General features: G+C 47.8%; 2 protein-coding genes across 2 annotated transcripts; one reads left to right on the forward strand and one right to left on the reverse strand.

The window, feature by feature from the left end:
* Positions 1 to 365: 365 nt before the first annotated feature.
* GNPTG (N-acetylglucosamine-1-phosphate transferase subunit gamma) lies at positions 366 to 18,385 on the reverse strand. The gene is made up of 11 exons (XM_082671205.1): positions 18,310 to 18,385; positions 18,124 to 18,181; positions 17,972 to 18,039; positions 1,728 to 1,782; positions 1,578 to 1,661; positions 1,403 to 1,496; positions 1,221 to 1,335; positions 1,054 to 1,136; positions 843 to 974; positions 685 to 766; positions 366 to 590 (listed from the first exon to the last, which is right to left on the reverse strand). The coding sequence occupies exons 1-11, from the start codon at positions 18,359 to 18,361 to the stop codon at positions 493 to 495; spliced, it is 921 nt and encodes a 306-aa protein (XP_082527331.1). The 5' UTR covers positions 18,362 to 18,385; the 3' UTR covers positions 366 to 492.
* A 177-nt stretch (positions 18,386 to 18,562) lies between these two features.
* TSR3 (TSR3 ribosome maturation factor) lies at positions 18,563 to 21,155 on the forward strand. The gene is made up of 6 exons (XM_082671282.1): positions 18,563 to 18,734; positions 18,835 to 19,054; positions 19,410 to 19,603; positions 20,088 to 20,267; positions 20,441 to 20,504; positions 20,782 to 21,155. Exons 1-6 carry the CDS (start codon positions 18,623 to 18,625, stop codon positions 20,939 to 20,941), a joined length of 930 nt encoding a protein of 309 aa, XP_082527408.1. The 5' UTR covers positions 18,563 to 18,622; the 3' UTR covers positions 20,942 to 21,155.
* Positions 21,156 to 21,228: the final 73 nt, after the last annotated feature.

Consider the following 21,228-nt stretch of genomic DNA (forward strand, 5'->3'; position numbering starts at 1 on the left):
CTGCGTGGTGCTCGGCGAGGCCGTTCTTGTTGCCGAATCTGTCAGCTCCTGAGTGTTCAGTATTAGCGGTGATGTTACATTGTCACACCATTTGTGTAACTGTGGTCAGCAGAAGACCACGACTCAGTGTGGATGCTTCATGTGGATTAATTTATGGAAGCCCCAATCTGTATGTCTGTTTTGAGTATTTAGAGGAGAATGTTATTGGAATGGAATTTTCTTAACCCAGAAGGTAGTATTTATAATGCATAATCATTTACTTGTAGTGAATTGTTTAAAGTTAACACTTGTTCAAATTTTTTTACACTATAGCATTTATGCAATGGTTTACAGAATTCATGGAATTATTTTTATCAGTAGGGAAATTAATTAAAACTTTGAATCTTTATTTTGTCTGCATCTTTGCACACAACCCCGAGAGCCTGCTGGCACAGAAGGAACAGGAAGGTGTCCTCTGGCTGTGACCTGTCACCCTGCTCCTCCTGCCCCAGATCACAGGGTGTTCCCACGCAGTCCAGGGTCGCCTCGTAGCAGCTCTGCTGTCTTGTCCGTGGGTGTCCTGGGACCCAAGTGCTCAGAGCTGGAAGTTTCTGCCAAAACACCAGGCGGCAGGAGGTCAGGACCTGACCTACAGGGCGGCAGGTCCCAAGGTGGGCTTAGCCCCAACCCCTGGGCATAACTGACCTGCAGGCTTCACGTAGGGGAGGCCGTGCTGGGTCAGTATGCTTTTAAGTCTTTTCATCTCCTTTGACAGGGCTTTATGAGCCTAGAACAGGAGTTGAAATGGAGCAGTCAGGCCCTTGGTGGGAGGCCGGTCCCAGGCCTGGGAGCACCGTCTGTACCTCGTTACAGCTCTCCAGCGTCTGAAACACCAGGCCCTTGGCACCTCCTTCCTGCTGCACCAATTCACTTTGTTTTGGGGTCTTTAAATAACCAGCATCCTCAAAAATCGCCCTGAGTGACTTCTCGTAGCCCTGCAGGTGGAGGACGAGGAGGGAGCACTACTGCAGCTGCACTGCTCCCTGCCCAGGCGGTGCCCGCCCTGTCGCTCACCTGGGATGTGATCAGCTCATCCGCCAGTTCCTGCTCCAGCCGATCCCACCTCAGCTGCAGGGCCGTGGGCAGGGCCGGGTACACTGAGAATCCAACAGAAACCAGACTAAGCAGAGCCCCTCTGCCCCCCACGTCCCCCAGTGCCCCCTGCCGGCCCCGGCGCCCACCTAACAAGGAGTGGGGGTGGCAGACGAGGGGCGTCTCGAACGTCAGTGCGTAGACACAGGTGCTTGGCTCAGACACGTGGGCCAACCGGTTGGTTTTGCCACAGGTGAGTTCCACCTGGTGGGAAACCTTGGTGAGCGGGTGGGGGGAGCAGGCCCCAATCCCACCCTCCCGCCCAGCCCACCTTGCTCTGCCGGCTCCGGGAGTGGCAGGAGTCACCGTCCCTCATCCACATGCCCCTGAAGGTGTTGTTGGCGATTTCCCACTCGTGCCAGATGCTGGGGAGGAGCAGAGTGGGTGAGGCTGGGTGGGGTGGACAATGGGCAGGTGGAGCCGCAGCCACCCCCAGCGCCGCTCACCCGAGGATCCCACTGTAGGCGTTCCAGCGGAAGGTCTGCTCGTGCTGCGTCACGTTATGGAACGGGCAGAGCTCGTACTTGTACCTGGGGGCACAGCGCTGTCAGGGGGCGTCCCAGGCCCTGGCCACGCCTGCCCTTGCCCTCACTCACGTGGACTCCACCAGGCTGAAGCACTTGCCAGAAAGTCTGGAGAGATGCACGGGCCCTGGAAGGGGAGAGCACGGCCCGCTGAGTGCAGTGCAAAGAGCAGGCGTGCAGAAAGCCACAGAACCAGGGCCATTTAGGAAAAGATCCAGTAGTTTAAACTTTAAAACTGGAGCAAAAGAGTTGGGGCAACATCAGCAAAGTACCAGACTAGGAAGCTCCAAGCTCATATCCCTGTGAAAACAGCAAGTGAACCACTACAAACCAGCTGAGCTAACCCAGTTCTGCAAATCAGGTCTACAGCAACCAAGTGAGCACAACGCAGCAAAGCCACCGCCCCAGCGTGGTTGTGAGGAGCAGGCTGACCTCATCTGCAACATCCCAGCCTAGCTGGGGGCTGCCGGGAGGACTGGTCTCTGTTTTGCCCAACTCAGATCACCAGGAAGGAAAGGGAGCTGCTCACGAGGGCTGCAGCAGGGCAAGGGGTTATGGCTGGACACACACAACAGGCCATCCAGGACCTGAGGAGGAGCTGGGGTGAGACTCTTGGAGAACCAAAGACAACCAGGAGCAGCGTGCACACAGCTGCCCCTAGACTCCGAACACACCCAGCCTGGTGGTGAAGGCTGCCCCAGCATGGGGCCAGGCTGCAAAGGAACTGCAGCCTCTTCAAAGGAAAACCCAACAGAACCACCTGGGAGAAGCCCAGACACTGGACTGATAGAAGACTTCAGTTAAACAAATGTCTGAAATATGCTTAAGGACCTGGAGGGAAACACAAAGAACTAAAGTCTATCAGGCAAATGACATGTAGGCAGAGAGACGAACAGTATCGAAAGGAACCAAAAAAATCTGGAGCTGAAAAATGCAACTGAAATAAATCCACAAAAGGGGTTAACAGATTTTGAGCAGAGGAAAGAACCAGTGAAGAGATGGCAGGACACACAGTGGGAGTCCCTGAAGGAAGAGAGGGGCAGAGAGAGTATCTGAGGAAATGACTCTCCCAACTTGACAAAACACATGAATCTACACATCCAAGCAGCTCACTGAACTCCAAGTACAATAAACTCAGACAGACCCACACCAAGACACAGAAGAAAACTGTCAAAAACCAAGTCCAGAGCAGCAAGGAGTGACTCATCACATCAAGGGATCCTTAATAAGACTACCCGCCCATTTCTCTGCCACACTTCAGAGGCCAGAAAGCTGTGGGATGGCAGAAAAAACTGTCGACTGAGGAGTCTACATCCAGGAAACTATCCTCCAAAAATGAGGGCAAAATCAAGACACTCCCAGATAAACAAAAGCTGAGGGATTTCGTTACCACGAGGCCTGCCCTGGAGAGAGTCCTTCCAGTAAAGGCAAATACACTGGCAAACCCAAAGCAGTATGTGATTCTGATCTGCAAACTACAGGGTTTAAAAAGATGCATAAAAATAATTACAAATCTACATTTAAAGAGGTAATTTCTGAAATCAATAACAAAGTTGGGGGAGGGACAGAGCTGTACAGGAGAAGTCTTTGAATTTATACCAATTTCAATCATGTACAAATTAGACTTAACAGCTTTATGATCGTATGTAATCCCCTGGCAACCGTAGAGGAAATAGCTACACAGACTAATACACAAAAGTAAAAAGGACGTCAAAACATGTCACTTAGAAGTAAGTCAACAAAAAGGAATGGAGGGAATGAGACAAAAAAACTATAAGACAAATTTTGCTGTTTTGTTTCCTCTAAATCCTTCCTTATCAATGACTACTTTAAATGTAAACAGGTTAAACTCTCCCATTCAAAAGGCACAGATTGGCCAAATGGGTAAAAAAAATGTGATCCAACTATATATACTGTTTGTAAGAGACGCATTTAAGATCAAAGACACAAGCAGGCTGAAAGTGAAAGGATGGAAAAAGATACGAAAATAATGAGAGAAAGCAGGAATGGCCACACTAACATCAGACAAAATAGACTATCAGGGACTTCCCTTGCTGGTCCAGTGGTTAGGAATCCGCCTTCCAATGCAGGGGATTCAGGTTCGATCCCTGGTCAGGGAACTAAGATCCCACATGCCTCAGGGCAACTAAGCCTGCGTGCCACAACTACTGAGCCTGCGCACCACAACTAGATAGCCCACGTGCCACAACTAAAGAGGGGCCTGCGCTGCAACGAAGAGCCCACTCGCTGCAACAGAAGATCCCACATGCCAAAATGAAGATCCCTGCCGCAACTGTGGCCTGACAGACCCGATACAGCCAAAAAAAAAAAAAAGACTATCATTCAAACACTGTTAAAGGAGATAAAGGAAGACATTATTCATTGATAAAAAAGGTCCATTCACCAAGATTATAACAATTACAAACATATGGGCACCAAACACCAGAGCTCGAAAACAAAGCAAGCATTGACAACTGAAGGGAGAAACAGGCAGTTCCACAATCCTTGGACATTCGACACCCCAGTTCTAGGGACACAGAGGACCTGAACAACACTAAAACCACCCGACCTAATCAACATATACAGAATATCCCACCCAACAACAGCAGAAATTACATTTTTTAAGTGTACGTGGAACATTCTCCAGGACACACCATATGTTAGGCCACTTAACAAACTTAAGAAGACTGAAATCATAGTTTCTTTTCTGAACACAATGGAAACCAGAAATCAATAGCAAAAGCAATGTGGGAAATCCACAAACATATGGAAATTAACACAATCTTAAAGAACCAATGGCTCACAGAATTCACAAGGGAAACTTGTTTTTGTTTCAAAATATTTTCTAAATACAAGGTACCAAAAATTATCAGATACAGTGAAAGCAATGCTAAGAGGGAAATTAACAGCTGTAAACATATTCAAAATAAGATCTCAAATCAATAACCTAACTTTTACACTTTAAGAAACTAGAAAAAGAAAGCTAGCAAGCTGGACTTCCCTGGTGGTCCAGTGGTTAAGACTCCACACTTCCAATGCAGGGGGTGTGGGTCCAGTCCCTGGTTGGGGAACTAAGATCCCACATCCTGCATGGCACAGCAAAAAACAAACAAACAAACAAAACTAGCAAGCAAAAGGAAGAAAATAAAGATTAGAGCAGAGATAAATAAAACAAAGAAAAATCAGTAAAACCAGAAGTTGGTTCTTTGAAAAGATCAACAAAATCGACAAACCTTTAAACTAGATTTACTGTAACAAAAAAGAAGATGGGCTTCCCTGGTGGGGCAGTGGTTAAAAATCTGCCTCCCAATGCAAGAGACACGGGTTTGAGCCCTGGTCTGGGAAGATGGAATCTTCCAGATTCCATCTGCGGAGCACCTAAGCCCGTGCGCCACAACTACTGAGCCTATGCTCTAGAGCCCATGAGCCACAACTACTGAAGCAAGCCTGCGCACCTAGAGCCCATGCTCTGCAACAAGAGAAGCCACTGCAATAAGAAGCCCACACACCACAACGAAGAGTAGCCCCACTTGCCGCAACTAGAGAAAGCCCGTGTGCAGCAACAAAGACCCAACATGGCCCAAAATAATTAATTAAAAAAAAAGATTCAAATTACTAAAATCATAAACAAAAGGAGGGGACATTACTACCAATTTTACAGAAATAAAAAGGATTACAAGAAAATACTATGAAAATTGAAGAAGGGGGAACACCTCCTGACTCAATTCTATGAGGCCAGCATTCCCCTGATATCAAGGCCAAAAAGATACCTGACAAGAAAGGAAAACTACAGACGTCAACATCCCTTGTGAACATCAGTGCAAAAATCCTGAACAAAATACTGGCAAACTGAAATCAGCAGCACATTAAAAGGATTCTACAGTGTGAAAAAGTGGGGTTTGTTCCTGGAATGTAAGGATGGTTCCAAATTTTAAAAAAAAATTTTTTTTAATGTAATACACCCCATTAACAGAATAAAGGGGGGGAATTATCATCTGAATTGTTGCAGAAAAAAGCACCTATCAAAATTCAACACTCTTTCATGATGAAAACACTCAACAAAGGAGGATTAGGAGGAAACTTCCTCAACGCAATAAAGGCCATATATGCAAAACCCACAGTGAGTATCTTACTGAACGGTGAAAGACTGAAAAAGCTTTCCTCCCAAAAGCAGGAACACAAGGAAGCTCTCAGCACTATTCACTATTCCACACTGTACTGGAGGTTCTAGCCAGAGCAATTAGGCAAAAAAAAAGGAAAGGCATCCTAATTAGGAAGGAAGAAATAAAATTACAATGCGGTGTTTGCAGATGACATGATCATATATATAGAAAACCCTAAAGAGTCCACAGAAATATATTAGAGCTACTAAATTCAGCAAAGTTGTAGGATACAGAAGTGACACTAAAAACCAGTTGTGTTTCTATACGACAACCCAACAGACAACCCAAAAAGGAAATTCAATGAAACAATTCCAGGGATTTCCCTGGTGGTCCCGTGGTTAAGACTCTGCGCTCCTAAGGCAGGGGGCCTGGGTTCAATCCCTGGTCAGGAGGAACTAGATCCCACATGCCACAATGAAGATCCCACACGCAGCAACAAAGCTGGATTCCCAAAGGACCCCAAATAGTCAAAACTATATTGAAATAGAAAAGTTGAATGACTCACAATTACTGATTTCAAAGCTTACTTCAAGGGGAATTCCCTGGTGGTCTAGTGGTTAGGACTTGGTGCTCCCACTGCCAGGGACCCAGGTTTGATCCCTGGTTGAGGAACTAAGATCCCACAAGACACGCAACACCGTCAAAAAAAAAAAAAAAAAAAAAACACCAAAAAACCCCACAAAGCTTACTTCAATGCTACAGTAATTAAACCAGTGCAGCATCAGTATAAAGACAGACATGTAGACCAACGAAACAGAACAGAGAGCCCAGAAACAAACCCTTGAATATATGCTCAAAGGATCTGTCAGGTGCTGAGACCATTCAGTGGGGGAAAGGACAGACTTTTCAACAAATGGAGTCGGGAAGCTGGATGTTCATATGCACAGGAATGAAAGTGGACCCTTACCTCACACCGTGTACAGAAATTAACTTAAAATGGATCTGAGACTGAAACTACAAAACATAAGGGGAAATCTTTGACATTGGCTTTGTGCTTTGGAAATGATTTCTTGGATACAACATCAAAGGCAAAGGCACCAAAAGGAAAACTAGATAAATGGGACTTCAGAATTTAAAACTTTGCAAGGAAGTGTTGAAATACAGAAAGTGAGAAAGTATTTGCAAATCACATTTCTAACAAGGGTAATATCCAAAACATATAAAGAACTCCTATTAACAACAACAGCAACGCCCCAAACAACCCAATTAAAAAATGGGCCAAGGATTACTAGGCATTTTCCTGAAGAAGTGAAAAATAAGTAAATACAAATAAAATCCACAATGAGATATCACCTCACATCCATTAGGATGGCTACTATCCAACAACAACAACACAGAAAAGAATAAATGTTGGTTAGGATGTGGAGAAATTGAAACCTTTGTGCACTGCTGGCGGGAATGTAAAACGGTGCAGCGCTGTTGAAAACAGTTTGGTGGTTCCTCATAAAGCTTAAACGTAGATTTATATGATACAGCAAATCGACTCCTGGGTATGTGAGCTGAAAGCAGGAACTCAGATGCTGCACACCCATGTTCAGATCAGCATTATTCACAGTAACCAAAAAGTAAAAACAACCCAAGTGTACACTGATAGATGAATAAGCAGAATGTAGTATATATGTGCAATGGAATATTATTCAGCCTTAAAAAGGAAGAAAATCCTGCCACATAAATGAACCTTCAAGATATTATGCTAAGTGAAACACGCCAGTCACAAAAGGACAAGAATTATATGATTCCACTTACATGAGGTACTTAGTTCATTCGAGCTGCTATAACAAAATACCACTGGGTAATTTTACAACTACAGAAGTTTATTTTTCACAGTTCTGTGGGGGTTTGAAGCCCAAGATCAGGGCACCAGCACAGTCGCGTTCTAGTTCACAGAGGGTGCCTTCTCACTGTGTCTTCACATGGTAGAAGGGACTAGGGATCTCTGGAGCCTCTTTCTATTATAAGGGCATCAATCCCATTATTGAGGGCTCCACTCTCATGACTTAAGCACCTTCCAAAGACCTCAACTCCTAACACCATCATCTTTTTCAGTTACGATTTCAACCTGTGAATTTCAACCTGTGTACACACAGTGACCACAGCAGGGATCTAGAGTCATTAAATTCATAGAGCCAGAAAGTAGAATGTCGGGGGCCAGAGGCTGGGAGGGGTGGGGAGTTGTTTAATGGGGACAGAGGTTCAGTTTGGGAAGATGAAAAAGTTCTGGGGATGATAGAGGTGATGTTTGCCCAACAATATGGATGTGCTTAATAACTGAACATCTAATAATGGTTAAAATGGTAATTTTTATGTATATTTTACCACAGTAAAAAGAGGGTAATTCATATTTTCTTATACTAGCAAAAAGAAACACCAAAAGACTAAACATAAAATAACAACAAACAGAATCAAGGCAGTATGGGACTTCCCTGGTGGTACAGTAGTTAAGAATCCACCTGCCAGTGCAGGGGCCACAGGTTCGATCCCTGGTCTGGGAAGATCCCACATGCCTCGGAGCAACTAAGCCCATGCACCACAACTACTGAGCCTGCATGCCTAGAGCCCATGCTCCGCAACAAGAGAAGCCACTGCCATGAGAAGCCCGCGCACCGCAACAAAGAGTAGCCCCCGCTCGCTGCAACTAGAGAACGCCCACGTGCAGCAACGAAGACCCAATGCAGCCAGGTAAATAAATACATACATACATACAAAGAATCAAGGCAGTATGGCACTGGCATAAAAACAGGGAGTCCAGAAATAAAGCCACACATATACAGTCAATTAATTTACAACAAAGGAGCCAAGGATATACAATGAGGAAAGTATAATCTCTTCAATAAACGGTGCTGGTTAAACTGGACCACTATCTTACACCATACACAAAAATTTAAGTTGAATGTAAGACCAGAAACTATGAAACTCCTAGAAGAAAACATAGGTGATAAGCTCTTTGACATCAGTCTCAGTGATGATTTTCAAAATCTGACTCCACAAACAAAAGCAAAAATAAACAAATGGGACAATATCTTACTAAAAAGGTCTGCACAGCCAAGGAAACCATCAACAAAATGAAAGGCAACCTACTGAATGGGATAAAACATCTAGCAAATCATATACATAAGGGGCTAATATCCAAAATGTATAAAGAACTCACACAATAGCAAAAAAACAAACAATCCAGTTAAAAAATGGGCAGAGCGTCTGAATAGACATTTTTCCAAAGAAGACAAATGACCAACAGGCACATGAAAAGATGCTCAACGTCATTAATCATCAGGGAAATGCAAATCAAAACCACAATGAGATATCACCTCACACCTATCGGAACAGCCACTATAAAAAAGACAAGTGTTGGCAAGGATGTGGAGAAAAGGAAAACTTGCACACTGTTGGTAGGAATGGAAATTGGTGTGGCCACTATGGAAAACAGGATGGAGGTTCCCACCAAAATTAAATATAGAACTACCATATAATCCAGCAATTCCACTTCTGGGTATTTATCCAAAGAAAACAAAATCACTAACTTGGAAAGATATCTCCACCCCCCTGTTCACAGCAGCATTATTTACAATAGTCAAGATATGGAAACTACCTAAGTGTCCACTGATGGATAAAGAAGGTGGAGTATACATATACAACAGAGTATTATTCAGCCGTAAAACAAGAAATTGCCATCTGCAACACGGATGGACCTTTAGGGCATTATCCTAAGTGAAATATGTCAGAGAAAGACAAATACGTTATGATCTCACTTATGTGGAAAACAAAACACCAAGCTTATAGATACAAAGAACAGATCAGTGTTTGCCAGAAGCAGGGGATTGGGGGGGACACAAAGTGAGTGAAATGGTCAAAAGATATAAACTTCCAGTAATAAATAAGTCCTGAGGATATAATGTACAGCACAGTGACTACAGTTAATAATATTGAATTGCATATCTGAAAGTTGCTAAGAAAGTATATCTTTTTTTTAAATTGAAGTATAGTCGATTTACAATGTTGTGCTCAATTTCTGCTGTACAGCAAAGTGATTCATTTATACATATATATATTCTTTTCCATTATGCTTTATCATAGGATATTGAATATAGTTCTCCGTGCTACACAGTAGGACCCTGTTGTTTATCCGTTCTATATATAAAAGCTTACATCTGCTAACCCCGAACTCCCACTCCATTTCTCCCCCAACACCCCCCCCCTTAGCAACCACAACTCTGTTCTCTATGTCTGAGTCTGTTTCTGTTGTGTAGATATGTTCATTTGTGTCATATTTAGATTCCACATATAAGTGATATCATATGGTATTTGTCTTTCCCTTTCTGGCTTAACTTCACTTAGTATGATAATCTCTAGTTGCATCCACGTCGCTACAAATGGCATTATTTCGTTCTTTTTTTTATAGCTGAGTAGTATTCCATTGTATATATGTACCACATCTTAAGAAAGTAAATCTTAAACGTCCTATCCAAAGAAGACATACAGATGGCCAAGAAGCACATGAAAAGCTGCTCAACATCACTAATTATTAGAGAAATGCAAATCAAAACTACAATGAGATATCACCTCACACCAGTCAGAATGGGCATCATCAGAAAATCTACAAATGCTGGAGAGGGTGTGGAGAAAAGGGAACCCTCTTGCACCGTTGGTGGGAATGTAAACTGATACAGCCGCTATGGAGAACAGTATGGAGATTTCTTAAAAAACTAAAAATAGAATTACCATATGACCCAGCAATCTTACTACTGGGCATATACCCAGAGAAAACCATAATTCAAAAAGGCACATGCACCCCAATGTTCACTGCAGCACTGTTTACAATAGCCAGGTCATGGAAGCAACCTAAATGTTCCATCGACAGACGAATGGATAAAGAAGATGTGGTGCATACATACAATGGAACATTACTCAGCCATAAAAAGGAACGAAATTGGGTCATTTGTAGAGGCGTGGATGGACCTAGAGACAATCATAGGGTGAAACAAGTCAAAAAAACAAATATCGTATATTAACGCATATATGTGGAATCTAGAAAAATGGTTACAGATTAACTGGTTTGCAAGGCAAAAATAGAGACACACAGCTTCCCTGGTGGCGCAGTGGATAGGAATCTGCCTGCCAGTGCAGGGGACACAGGTTCGATCCCTGGTCCGGGAGGATCCCACATGCCACAGAGCAACTAGGCCCGTGCACCATGACTGCTGAGCCTGCACTCTGGAGCCCGTGAGCCACAGCTACTGAAGCCTGCATGTCTAGAGCTCTGCAACGGGAGAGGCCACCGCAATGAGGGGCCCATGCACCACAACGAGGAGTGGCCCCCGCTCGCCGCAGCTGGAGAGGGCCCACACACAGCAACGAAGACCCAACACAGCCGAAAATAAATAAATTTTAAAAAAAAGAGAGAGACACAGATGTAGAGAACATATGGACACCAAGGGGGGAAAGCGGGGTTGGGGTGTGGGCGGTGGTGGTGGGATGAAGTGGGAGATTGGGATTGACATGTATACACTAATATGTATAAAATAAGTAATAAAAACCTGCTGTATAAAAAAATTTTTTTTTAAATCTTAAACGTCTTCATCACAAGAAGAAAAAAAGGTTTTGGTAACTGTGTGGTGTCAGAGAATAACTAGACTTATTCCCATCATTTTGCAAAATATACAAATAGTGAATCATTATGTTGTATACCTGAAACTAATATGTCAATTATACCTTAAAACAAACAAACAAACAAACAAAACAGCAAATGGCCCTGGACAGGGAGCACAAGGCAGGAAGGAGAGCTCAGGGCGTATCTGTCCTAAGGTTTACATGTGAACCACGTAGGCATGCTAATGTGCTCAAAGGTAAAATAAAAGGATGACATTAAAGCCCCTACAGCTGAAATCAAAGCAAACGAACCGAACTATACACAGTTAGTAACGTCACTTCACCGGAAGAAGAATCACTCTCAGTGACTTAAGAACAAGTACTGTTAATGAGTTAACAGCAGTAATGCCATATTAGTTTTCAGGCCATTATATATGTGCTGTAGAATAGAGCAAATGACCATGTGACGACACCAGGTATCAGAAGCCACAGCCACTAACATGGGACCAAGTCTCCTACAGATCCCCCTGTAGAGAATGTCTTAAGGCCTGAGGCTGTGGAGGGGACTGAGGGGCGGGGGGGGGGGGGGGTGGCGGCGTGGTGCGGCGGGGCCGGCTTGGAAGAAGAGGGCACTGATTCCTGTGGGTTCCCGCCTGGGGCAGGCAATGGCATAACCCGCCCCAGTCTCTGGCCATAGGATCTGGGACAGAGGGAGCCTACCCAGCAGCTGGAAGGCGTGGGGTGGTATCAAAAAGGACAGCGGGGGTGGAGGGAGGGAAGCCTGCCCAGCTCTCTGGCTGAACCCTGCATGCATGAACCACCAAGCAGGGAGGTCGGTCCTGGGTGAGCTCTGCCCAGCCAGCTGCCTCAGCACACCACATTCTCCCAAGGGAGAGCCGGGCCAAGGGTGTATCCAAAAGTATTAGACATAAAAGCAGGCAAATGCGACCCACCCCCGAGAGAACAGGCAAACATGGGAGACTGACCCCAACAAACACAGATGATGTTGGAAGTAGAAGAGGATTTTAAAGCAGCTATTGTAACTATGTTCCAGGGTGTAAAGTAAAACATGGTAATAAAGAGATAGGGAATCTCAGCAGATAAATAAAAATTAGAAAAAGAACAGAAAGTCTAGAAATTAAAAAAGTCAGAAATAATTAGCAATTTAAATCCAGCAATATATAAAACATATGTATTCACTGTGCCCAAGTGGAGCTTACTCCAAGAACACAGTGTTGGCTCAACATTCAAAAACCAATGCTACCCACTATGTAAACAGCCTAAATGAGAAAACCCATCATCCTCTTGATAGGTTTAAAAAAAGCATTTGACAGAACCCAATACCCATTCGTGGTAAAAACTCAGCGACCAGGAACAGCAGGGAAGGTCCTCCACCTGAGAAAGGGCTACAAATGCCCCTCTGCAGACCCTGAACTGAAGGTGGGAGACCGAGGCCAGGTGGGGGGAAGCCTCTCCCCACTGCTCTCCCGAAATTGGAGGCCCAGCCAGGGTGAAGGCACACAACTGCACTCCAGCTAATAGATGAAGAAACGTTAAACACCACGGGAATGCAATGAACAAAATCCAGAATGTGGGAAACAAGAGACCCAGTTTCCTCAATAAATTGCAAGAAAATGGAGGGCATCTATAGATTCAAGGAAACTGAAGCACACGTGTCAAGCACACACAACACACAGACCTTTCATACTGACTCAGACAAACCAACCACCTATTAAAAATTATGAGACTGGGGCTTGCCCGGTGGCGCAGTGGTTGAGAATCTGCCTGCCAATGCAGGGGACATGGGTTCAATCCCTGGTCCGGGAAGATCCCACATGCCACGGAGCAACTAAGCTCGTGTGCCACAACTAATAAGCCTGTGCTCTAGAGCCCGTGAGCCACAAATACTGAGCCTGCACGCTGCAACTACTGAAGCCCACACGCCTAGAGCCCGTGCTCCACAACGAGAAAAGCCACTGCAATGAGAAGCCCGCGCACCGCAAAGAAGAGTAGCCCCTGCTCGCCGCAACTAGAGAAAGCCCGCGCACAGCAATGAAGACCCAACACAGCCAAAAATAAATAAATAAAATAAATAAATTTATATTAAAAAATTATGAGACAGTATTAGCAACATACAGAAGCACAGAGGGGATTTTTGTTGCTTGATACTGTGGCTATGCCCTTGAAGAGACACATACCAAAATATTTACAAATGAAATAAGTTGTGGGAAATTTGTTTCAAAGTAACTGCAGTGGCAGGGTGAGGGTCGGGGCTGGGTGAGGCTGCCTGGTGCCTCACATACCCTTTCTCCACTTATGCATGTGCTTGAAATTGTAACACACTATTTTTTTTTAAGTTAAGGAAAAAACAAAAGTAAAAATATGTATGGCAAGCACTAAAACTGAACATAAGCAGAAACGTTATGGATCCAACTGCAAGTCAAATTGATGACAGAGAAAACAATGACCTGGTGAAGGCTGGACCACAGTGCCCTGCTGTCCATCTTTGGCTGGATACACTCCAAAATAAACTGCAAGTGGTTGAGAGTCCGCCTGCCGATGCAGGGGACATGGGTTCGTGCCCTGGTCCGGGAAGATCCCACATGCCGCGGAGCGGCTGGGCCCGTGAGCCATGGCCGCTGAGCCTGCGCGTCCGGAGCCTGTGCTCCGCAACGGGAGAGGCCACAACAGTGAGAGGCCCGCGTACCGCAAAAAAAAATAAAATAAAAATAAAAAAATAAAAAAATAAACTGCAAGAAAACCTCACTCGTTTCATGGTTAGTAGTAATATTGCTATTTTAAATCTGAAACTATTTTATGTAAATTATAGGGAAAACCCAGTAAATATATTTATGTGACTAAAGAACCCAGCTTTTTAGTGTTAGGGGAAAAGACAGGAGCAGAAAATAAAGGGGAGGGCTTCCCTGGTGGCGCAGTGGTTAAGAATCCGCCTGCCAATGCAGGGGACATGGGTTCAAGCCCTGTTCTGGGAAGATCCCACATGCTGCCGAGCAACTAAGCCCGTGAGCCACAACTATTGAGCCTGCATGCCACAACTACTGAAGCCCATGTGCCTAGAGCCCATGCTCCGCAACAAGAGAAGCCACCGCAATGAGAAGCCTGCGCACCGCAACGAAGAGTAGCTCGCCACAACTAGAGAAAGCCCACGCACAGCAATGAAGACCCAATGCAGCCAAAATAAATAAAGTATTTAAAAAAGTAAAAAAAAAAAGAATGGGGAAAATAAAAACCCTGTAATACTGCATTTCAATTTGAAACTTAAAATCACATAGGTTTCATCTATTCTTCCAGCACAAATACATCTATGTGTGTGTATGTGTGTGCATGCTTTTTACCTTGAAATAATCATAAACTTACAACCGCAGTACATCACCAAAACTAGGAAACTGGCGTTGGCACAATACAACTAACTAGACTACAAACCGTACTCGGATTTCAGTTTTTGTATGTGTTCAGCAATAAGAAAAAGCTACTGATACATGCAACAACACAGATGAATCCCAAAAACATGATGCTGAGGAAGACTCCAGACATGGAAGTGTATGCTGACTTGCTCAGCTGAAATCCAAGCACGGATGACACTATTCTAAAGCAATAGAAGCCAGAGAGTGATGGGGTGGGGTATTTAAAAGGGACACATAGGAATCTTCTGGGTGATGGAAATGTTCTCAGTTTTGTTTGAGGGTGGTGATTACATGCATGTGCTCAATTTACAAACTTTATCAAACTGAACATATCAATTTTACCTCAATAAAAATAGGGTTTGAGGGACTTCCCTGGTGGCGCAGTGGTTAAGAATCCGCCTGTCAATGCAGGGGACACAGGTTCAATCCCTGGTCCAGGAAGATCCCACATGTCGCAAAGCAACTAAGCCAGTGCGCCATAACTACCGAGCCTGCGCCTTCACTCTAGAGCCCACGAGCCACAACTACTGAAGCCCGTGCACCTAGAGCCCGTGCTCCGCAACAAGAGAAGCCACCGCAGTGAGAAGCCCACACACTGCAACAAAGAGTAGCCCCCGCTCACCACAACTAGAGAAAGCCCATGCAGAGCAACGAAGACCCATCGCAGCCAAAAATAAATTTAAAAAAATAAAAAAATAGGGTTTGAATCTGAGCCAGAAAGTGATGGGTGGGGGGATTTAAAAGGGACACGTAGGCATCTTCTGGGTGGTGGAAATGTTCTCAGTCTTGTTTGGGGGTGGTGATTACATTCATGTGCTCAATTTACAAACTTTATCAAACTGAACATGTCAATTATACCTCAATAAAAATAGGGTTTAAATCTGAGCCAATAATGATGTTCAAAAAGGAGAGAGAAAGAAAGCGGGGGAAAAGGAACACTCCTCTTTACCAGAGACCACCAGCCAACAATAAATGCAGAAGGCATGAGAGAAGCAGAGTTCTGCACTCCTCTACCCCATCAGACTGAAGCAGGAGGCCACCGGGGGCAGCATGTCCACTCAGCACCAAAGGAGTGCTCACGGACGGCACGCTGAGGGCAGAGAAACCTGCCTCCCACCGCTAGACCCTGGCAGCACTCAGCCGCAGTCGACTGCAGCCCTCTGACATGATGCCTACCTACAAAGTATTTGTGCCCAAACTGCTTAACCTGACTGTAATCAAGCTTCCAGGCCATTTACAGAATATACTGGGGAAAGCAGAACAAGCTAATGACCTCACAAACCAGACAGATCTGGTCAAACATCCTGTAAGGCAACTGGCCCGGCACACAACCCCTTGACTGATTCCCGTGTGGGGTGGGTCCTGGGACAGCTGTAGAAGGCATTCCTGAGACAACAGGGAAATGTGGATGTGAATTGGTTATATTATAGAATTTCTGCTAACTTGGGGAGTGGGAGATCCATACTGTGAATATTTAGGAATAGAACGTCATGATGTCTGTAGCTGACTTTCAAATGGTTCAGCAAAATGAAAGTTCACTTTTTTCAAAGTGAAAACGAGAAGATAAAGCAAGCATGGCAAAATGTCAACTCTTGTACTGAGGTGGAGAGTATGCTGCTGTGCACAGCCACATTCCTCCATTTTTCTATTCAATATTTTCACAGTAAAAAGCTGGAATCGATTTGTTTAGTGTGAAAGCTCACAGCTGTACCCTCTATCTCTGATCTCACCGTACCCCTGCGGCCAATGCCTCTGGCCCTGGCATCCTTGCTCAAAGCCTTTATTTGGCCACTCCTTTTGCTAGACCACTCTTCCCCAGATATTCACATCCCTTACTCCTGTTCCCCTTCAACTTTTGAACAAAATTTCACTTCTCAGTCTTTTCCTGAACCCATTTAAAACAGCAGTCCTCAAAACAACCCCCCCAAACACTCACTCTTCAATGCTTTCCATACCTACAGAGTGTTTTTCACCATCAAGCATTTCACATTTTACCTACTTTTTTGTTTATGGCCTATCTACCCCCCCACTTAAACTGTCAACTCCATGAGCACACTGTATGTTTTTTTCATTTCTACATCCCCAGCACAGACACACCCTGACATGTGGTAGTATTCAAGAAAAAAAGATCTTGGGACTTCCCTTGTGGTGCAGTGGTTAAGAATCTGCCTGCCGATGCAGGGGACACAGGTTCGAGCCCTTGTCCGGGAAGACCCCACATGCCGTGGAGCAACTAAGCCTGTGTGCCACAACTACTGAGCCCGCGTGCCACAACTAACTGAAGCCCGCGCTCCTAGAGCCTGTGCTCCGCAACAAGAGAAGCCACTGCAATGAGAAGCCTGCACACCACAACTAAGAGTAGACCCCAATTGCCACAACTAAAGAAAGTCCGCACACAGCAACGAAGACCCAACACAGCCAAAAAAAAATTCTTGAATTTTTGTTTGTTATATTTAATACTCATTTAACAACCCAGCAGTTCCACTTCTTAGATCCTGTCTCAGGAAACTACTCACAGAAGGGTAGAAGGCGGCAGTCCCTGGAGGGATGTTCTCCTCAGCAATGTTTCTAGTGACCAAAAACCATAAACAACACTTTGCTGGACAACAAAAGAATGCAGAGCCATCCTATGGAATACCAAACACCAAGTGAAAACAGTGAAGACCCACATCCACCGTGAAGAAACACCGTGAGCAACAACAGCAAATGAGCACACCTGTATAGTAGTACTGCTCAAAAAAAGGCAAACATCACAAAAATAATTTACACAAACACACACACAAAACTACACGTTTTTTCTCGTAAAAGCATAAAAAACGTTTGGAAAAACAAACACCGAACTGTAACAAAAATCAACTCTAGCAAAAAAAATTAAGGACTATATCCGGGATAACTACTCAACTTGGTACAATCACAGTCTGGAATGTTACCGCGCACTTAAAAATAATTTTAGAATTATTGACAAACGACAACATGACCCTCCAGGCCCTAACTTTCAGGGCCCCTCATCCGTGGCCTCCCTCCCTCCCTGCCCCCCTGGAGCAGGCTCCCGAGAGCTGACGCGCACCACCGGTCGGGAAGCCAGGCCAGCTCCCTGCTCCCTCCCAGGCCCCCAGCACGCCCGCGGCCAGGGCCCCGAACTCACCAGACACGGGAGAAGGATCCCTCCTGGGCTGGAGGCGACTGGTCTGGGGCAGGAACGGGTTGTTGAGCCTGAGACAAGCGACACAGTCAGGGGGAACCGGGCACGGACCGCCGCGGGAACCCCCCACCGCCGCTCCCCGCGACGCCGCTCACCCGAACGTGTTGGGCTCCTCCACCACCTTCATCTTGGCGGCACCTGCGGGCGCGGGCCCTACGGGGAACACGCAGTGAGGAGGCGGGCGTGCGGCAGGGGTGCGGGGACGGGGAGGAGGGGGCTCCGGGACGCAGGGGCCTGGGCATGGGTGGAGGGGCGCGGGCGTCGGCAGCCCGGACACTAACCGCGCGCTGCGAGCCCCAGCAGCAGCACGAAACGCGCCAACCTCGCCACCATCTCGCGGCGCCGCCGCCGCCGCCGCCGCCGCCGCCGCCGCCGCCGCCGCCGCCGCCGCCGCCGCCGCCGCCGCCGCCGCCGCCGCCGCCGCCGCCGCCGCCGCCGCCGCCGCCGCCGCCGCCGCCGCCGCGCGTGGTCACGTGAGCGCACTTATCACATGAACGCCGGAACCGGATGTGGCGTCCGGCTCCTGCGCAGAGGCGCGCCTCGGCTGCCTGAGAAGTTGCGAGCGGGCGGGATTCCCGGGCCCTGCTCCTAGCCATGGGCCGCCGCAGGGCAGCCTGTGGGCCGGGGGCCGAAGGTGGCCGCACTCGGCGCCCCGCGGGCCGCTCTCTGGAGGCTTTCGCGGAGGAGGTGGGCGCCGCGCTACGCGGTGAGTGGGGCGTGATCCGGAGCGGGGGCGGGGGTCGGAGGCCCAGGGTCGGGTCGCGGAGCCGCGGCTGAGGCCGGGTCCCCTTCTGTGCCCGGTGTAGCGTCCGTGGAGTCAGAGGCGGCCGAGGACGAGGGCGCCCCGGGCCCTGCGCACCTGCCCTGCGCTCTGGCCATGTGGGAGCTGGGCCACTGCGACCCCCGGCGCTGCACCGGCCGCAAGCTGGCGCGCCTGGGACTGGTGCGCTGCCTACGTCTGGGCCACAGGTTCGGCGGCCTCGTGCTCAGCCCCGTGGGCTCCCAGTACGTGTCCCCCGCAGACAGGTAGGCGGGAGAGGACAGGGTGTGGAGGTGGGGAGGGTGGGGTGCCTCCTGGGTCTTTTCTTAATGAGTCCCCTACTCTGGCGCATCCTTCTTTTCAGGGCTCACCTATTTGCACTGATCTGTCTAGTTTGCCCCCATTACCTAGGGCAAAGTTCAGGATGCCGCAGGTTTCAATAAACGTTTGTTGAGTGAATAAATGAGCTTTGTCGAGGAACACCTCCCCCCCAGCTGCCTCAAAAGCTTGGCCCATGAGAGTCCCTGGGGGTCATTGGGATGGGGAAATGATGCCGCTGAATCCCCAGTGGGGCCAGCACCAAGTTGACCCCAGAACCAAGCCCTACGCTGCTCCTGGCAGACAGTTGGTGGCACAGTCCGGGGTCGCTGTCATCGACTGCTCCTGGGCCAGACTGGATGAGACTCCGTTTGGGAAGATGAGAGGGAGTCACTTGCGGATCCTGCCCCACCTGGTGGCTGCCAACCCTGTGAACTATGGCCGGCCTTGCAGGCTCTCCTGCGTGGAGGCCTTTGCTGCCACCTTCTGCATCCTGGGTGAGTGTCAGGGCCTGGCAGCCTGGAGTCTGGCTGTGCTCCCAGCAGTGTGTTTTCTGCTGCAAGTCCCAGGAGGAGCATGACCATGTACGGGGAGGTGGCCAAGGTTTCGTCCTAACTCCCACTTAAGTCCTCGCCATGTGGGGTTGAGGTGGAGGCAGAACACTTCGCTGGCCTACATGCACCCGTATTTGGCCCTCATTGTCAGGACACCACCGCCCTGAGAGTCCTTTGTTACCAAAGCTCACCCCCAGAGACCTTATGGTCCACATGGAGGCCCAGGTGGGTGGCCCTGTGAGACTCCCTGTGGGGAGAGGGACTTAATGGGCTACTGAGGCAGAGGCTCGTGAGTGGGCATGGGCTCTCTGGACCGTGGGAAAGTGTCAGCGGGACTTTTAGTTCCTGGGACAGAAGGAACCAGCGGCAAGGGTGACAGGAGAGGGATTGTCCACATCCTTGGAATTCCTGTTTCCTGCACCAACAGGTTTTTCAGACCTTGCTGTCATTTTGCTACGGAAGTTCAAGTGGGGCAAGGGCTTCCTAGACCTGAACCGCCAGCTCCTGGACAAGTATGCAGCCTGCAGTGGCCCAGAGGAGGTGCTGCAGGCAGAGCAGGAGTTCCTGGCCCACACCAAGGAGCACCCCGAGGAAGAGGAGGAAATCGGTGAGGCCTGGCACAGACACAAGCCCCCTGGGTGGGAGCCAGCACCCTCAGGCCTACCACCTTCTTTGAGAAGCCTGGGGGTTGGGGGGAGCCTTCCTGCCACAGCTGTGGGATGCTTGGTTCTGCTCCAGGCTCACCTACAGGTCGCTTTCCTCTTTGATTCCTCGATTCAGATCCCTTTGATGTGGATTCAGGGCGAGAGTTTGCAAACCCCAACAGGCCTGTGTCTGGCCCCCGGTAGGTCCTCGGGCTTCCCAAGTTTCATGACAGCTCAGACCCAGGGCTCCCCTCCGCCTCTGGCCTCAGCCACTCCTGCTGCAGGGTGGGGTGGTGTCCTAAACAACACCAGGATGCCTTTCTGAGTGCGGAGAAGGGAAGGTGGAGGTCCTAATGGAGGGATTTCAGTTTTGAGAGGACAGGGAATAGGAATCTGTCCTCAGCTTAGGGGCTTTGGTGAATGAGTGGGGAGGGATGTTAACTCAGACTGGCCAGTGAATGCACCCCTCCCTCCCAGGCTGCCCAGAGACAGGGCTGACAGTGACACCGAGGAGGAGTCTGAGGAACTTGGGCCTGACTCCAAGGACGGGGGAGGCAGCAGCAGCAGCCCTGAAGAGACAGAGACCAGGGTCCCCACAGAGATTTGGAAAGGAATCAAGAAACGGCAGAGAGACTGAAAGCTGCAGACATGTATATTTTCCGAGGCAGAGTGACGAGGACATCTAGAGATGGCAGTGGAACTTGCGGGAACACACACACAGGCCTGGTGGCCTCAGCCCCTGCAGCTGCCAGCAGGACTGGACTCTGTCTGGGTTTTCTCCCTGTGCTTCTAACCCGGCCTTGCTCTGGGTCCTGCCTCAGAGCCCTCCCAATGAAGCTGCAAGCCAAGGAGTACCCTGTGTGAGCCTCTGCTTCTCCGCGCTTGGCCTGGGGGTTTGGGGGGACCCTCAGCCTCTAGTGAGGC

This window comes from Grampus griseus (genome assembly GCF_964374135.1).
Source record: "Grampus griseus genome assembly, chromosome: 14".
NCBI classification, from domain to species: domain Eukaryota; kingdom Metazoa; phylum Chordata; class Mammalia; order Artiodactyla; family Delphinidae; genus Grampus; species Grampus griseus.

Bases quoted from the DNA above. Each gene is read 5' to 3' on its own strand.
- TSR3 (XM_082671282.1), top strand. From the start codon at position 18,623: ATGGGCCGCCGCAGGGCAGCCTGTGGGCCGGGGGCCGAAGGTGGCCGC. The intron at 18,735-18,834 runs GTGAGTGGGGCG...TGCCCGGTGTAG, and splicing joins GGTGGGCGCCGCGCTACGCG to CGTCCGTGGAGTCAGAGGCG. The intron at 19,604-20,087 runs GTGAGTGTCAGG...CTGCACCAACAG, and splicing joins TGCCACCTTCTGCATCCTGG to GTTTTTCAGACCTTGCTGTC.
- GNPTG (XM_082671205.1), bottom strand. From the start codon at position 18,361: ATGGTGGCGAGGTTGGCGCGTTTCGTGCTGCTGCTGGGGCTCGCAGCG. The intron at 1,497-1,577 runs GTGAGCGGCGCT...GCTCCTCCCCAG, and splicing joins GCCTACAGTGGGATCCTCGG to CATCTGGCACGAGTGGGAAA. The intron at 975-1,053 runs GTGAGCGACAGG...CTCCACCTGCAG, and splicing joins ATGAGCTGATCACATCCCAG to GGCTACGAGAAGTCACTCAG.